The 2,972-nt window shown below is 51.2% G+C and overlaps 1 protein-coding gene across 1 annotated transcript in view; it reads left to right on the forward strand.

Moving 5' to 3' along the window:
* Nucleotides 1-116: 116 nt before the first annotated feature.
* LOC106821043 (transcription factor AP-4-like) overlaps nucleotides 117-2,972 on the forward strand; it is an 18,271-nt gene continuing 15,415 nt past the window's right edge. Inside the window, exon 1 of the mRNA XM_014825679.1 lies at nucleotides 117-478. Within this exon, the coding sequence (XP_014681165.1) occupies nucleotides 146-478 (333 nt within the window). The 5' untranslated portion in view covers nucleotides 117-145. The remainder of the gene's footprint in view (nucleotides 479-2,972) is intronic.

Here is a 2,972-nt window from a genome sequence, read left to right on the forward strand (position 1 = left end):
CAGATGCGTTTTCTGCGCGAGCAGGGGGGTGGGGGTCCGGACCCCCTGGATCCCCCCTTTACACGCCCCTGTATGGTAGCTATATAGCCCCTCACCTTGCTGTATTAACTATGTTACAGTGTCGTCGGACGAGGGTGTTGGCGGCATGACCCCGGAGACAGACGACGGCGGCAGCGGCGGCGGCGGCGGCAGCAGCAGCCGCACCAGCAGCAGCAGCAGTCTGCTGGAGGAGCTGAAGCGTGAGATGGTAGAGCTTCGCGGACAGCTGGAGCGGGAGCGCCGCATCCGCCACGTCGTGGAGGAGGAGAAGCTGCAGCTGGAGGAGCAGCTGACCGCAGCACACACTGAGAGACTCGGAGGAGGAGCAGGAGCAGCAGGAGGAGGAGGAGGAGGAGCAGGAGGAGGTGACGGCGGCCACGCGCGCATACCCGACATACACGCTCGCATCCCGTTCTACTACCCTCCACCAGTTCACGAGGTAGGTGTTGCGGAAACTCACTCTATATTCATCGATAACGTACACTTCTGAAATATTCTACAACGTATGGTATTTATTTATGTGTCATTCATATATGTAGCATAATGTCATTCGTGCTTCGGTCTCCTTCACCGTGTGTTTCCGCTCTGCTTTCCCTCGCGCTCCCCGTACCACTTTCCCACGATCTCAACGCCCCCACACGTAATCACTTTCTATCTGGCGCCGCTGCACCGAATAACTGATAACAACAAATGCTTACAATTTCTTACACACATACACATTCTACCTATTCGCAGTCCACATATTCATATGATTAAGAGCGTATTAAGAACGCCTTCTTTATTCTTATGATTATACATTTACATTTCCCATTACGATATACGGTTATACGCGATATTTCTACTACCCCTCCGCCAGCTCAAGAGGTAGGTAGCCATGCGTGCGTGCGTGCGTAGATCGCTGGTACTGGTAGTGACCGTGGGAGTAGTACAGCAGTTTGTTATGTATATATATATATATATTATATATTGTCTGTTGATAGCAATTCACTCCGTTACTATCTAAGACATATATAATATTAGATATTATAATATACCTGTTGATCGCTCCTGTTAAATCGCCACCAGGCTAGGACGATTAGAAAGCATTTCTCAATCTTACTTTAGAAATGAGAAAATAATTGGCACATCAAATGAATCTAAAAAAAAGCGTAAAAACTTGTAAAAACTCTTCTTTTCTCATCGCCTGACCCCTAAAAGTTTGCGGTGTAAATTAAAATTCTTGGATCTACTGGCGAAATGGACCGCGCGCGTAGTTTGCGTGTCTGAGGCAAGTTTCGTTCATTGAAGAGCCCACACGCAGCGTGAGTCGTCGATACGATGAACCCATCTAGATCTGTAGTCGCTGCTCTCGCTACGGCACATTCCTCCTCCCTTCATTACTCCGTCTATGCTGGTGTCTGCCCGCGGGCGGCGTGTACGTACGGTCGAGATGAGCGGCTAGTTTAACACGCTGGTTTAACATTTCAATCACGATCCACGGTCAGTGACAAGGTCCGTGGTCCGTATCAAGGTCCCCCCCGGGTCTGCGCGCTCGTGTATAGGCGTAATTTCCCCGCCTGCCCGGTTAGTTCTGCGCGCTCGTTCTAAGTGCGTTAATTTAGACTTGCATTACAACACCCCTGTACAGTCCCTACCTCCTTCCCCAGTCCCTCCGCTACGCTCCTCCCCCTACCCTCCTCATACAGCTTCTACCTCCGCGTCTGCTTACACCGAAGTCGTAACTGCTAGCTGTATGATGGGGGAAATTCATTGCTAAGTCCACCCTCTCGCAGAATATCGTCACGTGCTGCGGTGAAAATTACAGCAGTCGCTTCTGATCTGTGCACATTGCCCTCTGCTAACTTACTTTTGACTGCCGGGGAGGTGGGCAGTTGTATAGAAATGTCTAATTTGTTCGGCTATACGCTCCATTAGGAAGTGTTCCCAACTGTATCAGTATGATAATGATTTAATGGATTTGATAATCCAACCCTAACTCCGTAACCCTAACTAACCTATCAACATAACCCTTAACCCCTATGACATTAAAATGGGAACACTCTGAATGGGAGTATCACCCAATTGTCACAATTGATATCCCGACGCGCGTGAATTGCGTACCTCGATCACGACACGCCAGACAAATGTTGAGTAGCTCCCTAAGTGTTGGGCCTCCCCGTCCCCTTCCCCCTTACTGCCTGGTGCCCCAATATCTCCTAGTTGTAGTTATACTAGCCACCATGCACGTCTGCACTTGATAGCCTAAGTAGCTCGCAACTCCCACACACGCGCCGCCACATACCGGGGCGTTGCGCACGTTTGTGTGTCGTGATTTGGCTTCTTAACAGTTTACGATTGACACTGCATTTATCCGCCCCTCCACTACAGCAAAGCAAATATGATCTCGGCAGGACAGTAGTCACACTAGAACTGTATCGTAAAGGTCATCATCCATCATCATCATCATCATCTCAGCTACCCACGTGCGTGCGTGCGTGCGTGCGTGCGCGTGTGTGTGTGTGTGTGTCGCGCGCAGCGCGTGACTATATCATATGATCTAATGTGCGGCAACGTCACCTGATTTGCTTGAGCGCCGGCATTCGGCAGTCGGCTGGTGTATTCAAACACGGGCCGCACACAGATTCGCGACCTCTGTGTCCATAATCAGCTGCTGCCTACTGACTGATAGCTGTGCGTGCGTGCGTGCGTGCGTGCGTGCGTGCGTGCTGTGCGTGCGTGCCTGCAGTGCGTGAGTTATGTAGGGCAGGTTGTGAGGACCGTGCAGGAGAGAAAGAAGCAGAGAGAGGGTGAGGAGACGGGATGGGGAGGCAGGGAGAGAGCGGGGAAATAGAGAGAAACGAGAGGACTGAGAAGACAACCGCACATGTACGTACGCACACGCACACACGCACGCACGCACACGCACCACACGCACACGCACACGCACACGCACA

The sequence above is a fragment of the Priapulus caudatus genome, unplaced genomic scaffold (assembly GCF_000485595.1).
Source record: "Priapulus caudatus unplaced genomic scaffold, Priapulus_caudatus-5.0.1 Scaffold56, whole genome shotgun sequence".
In the NCBI taxonomy this organism is placed as follows: Eukaryota; Metazoa; Priapulida; class Priapulimorpha; order Priapulimorphida; family Priapulidae; genus Priapulus; species Priapulus caudatus.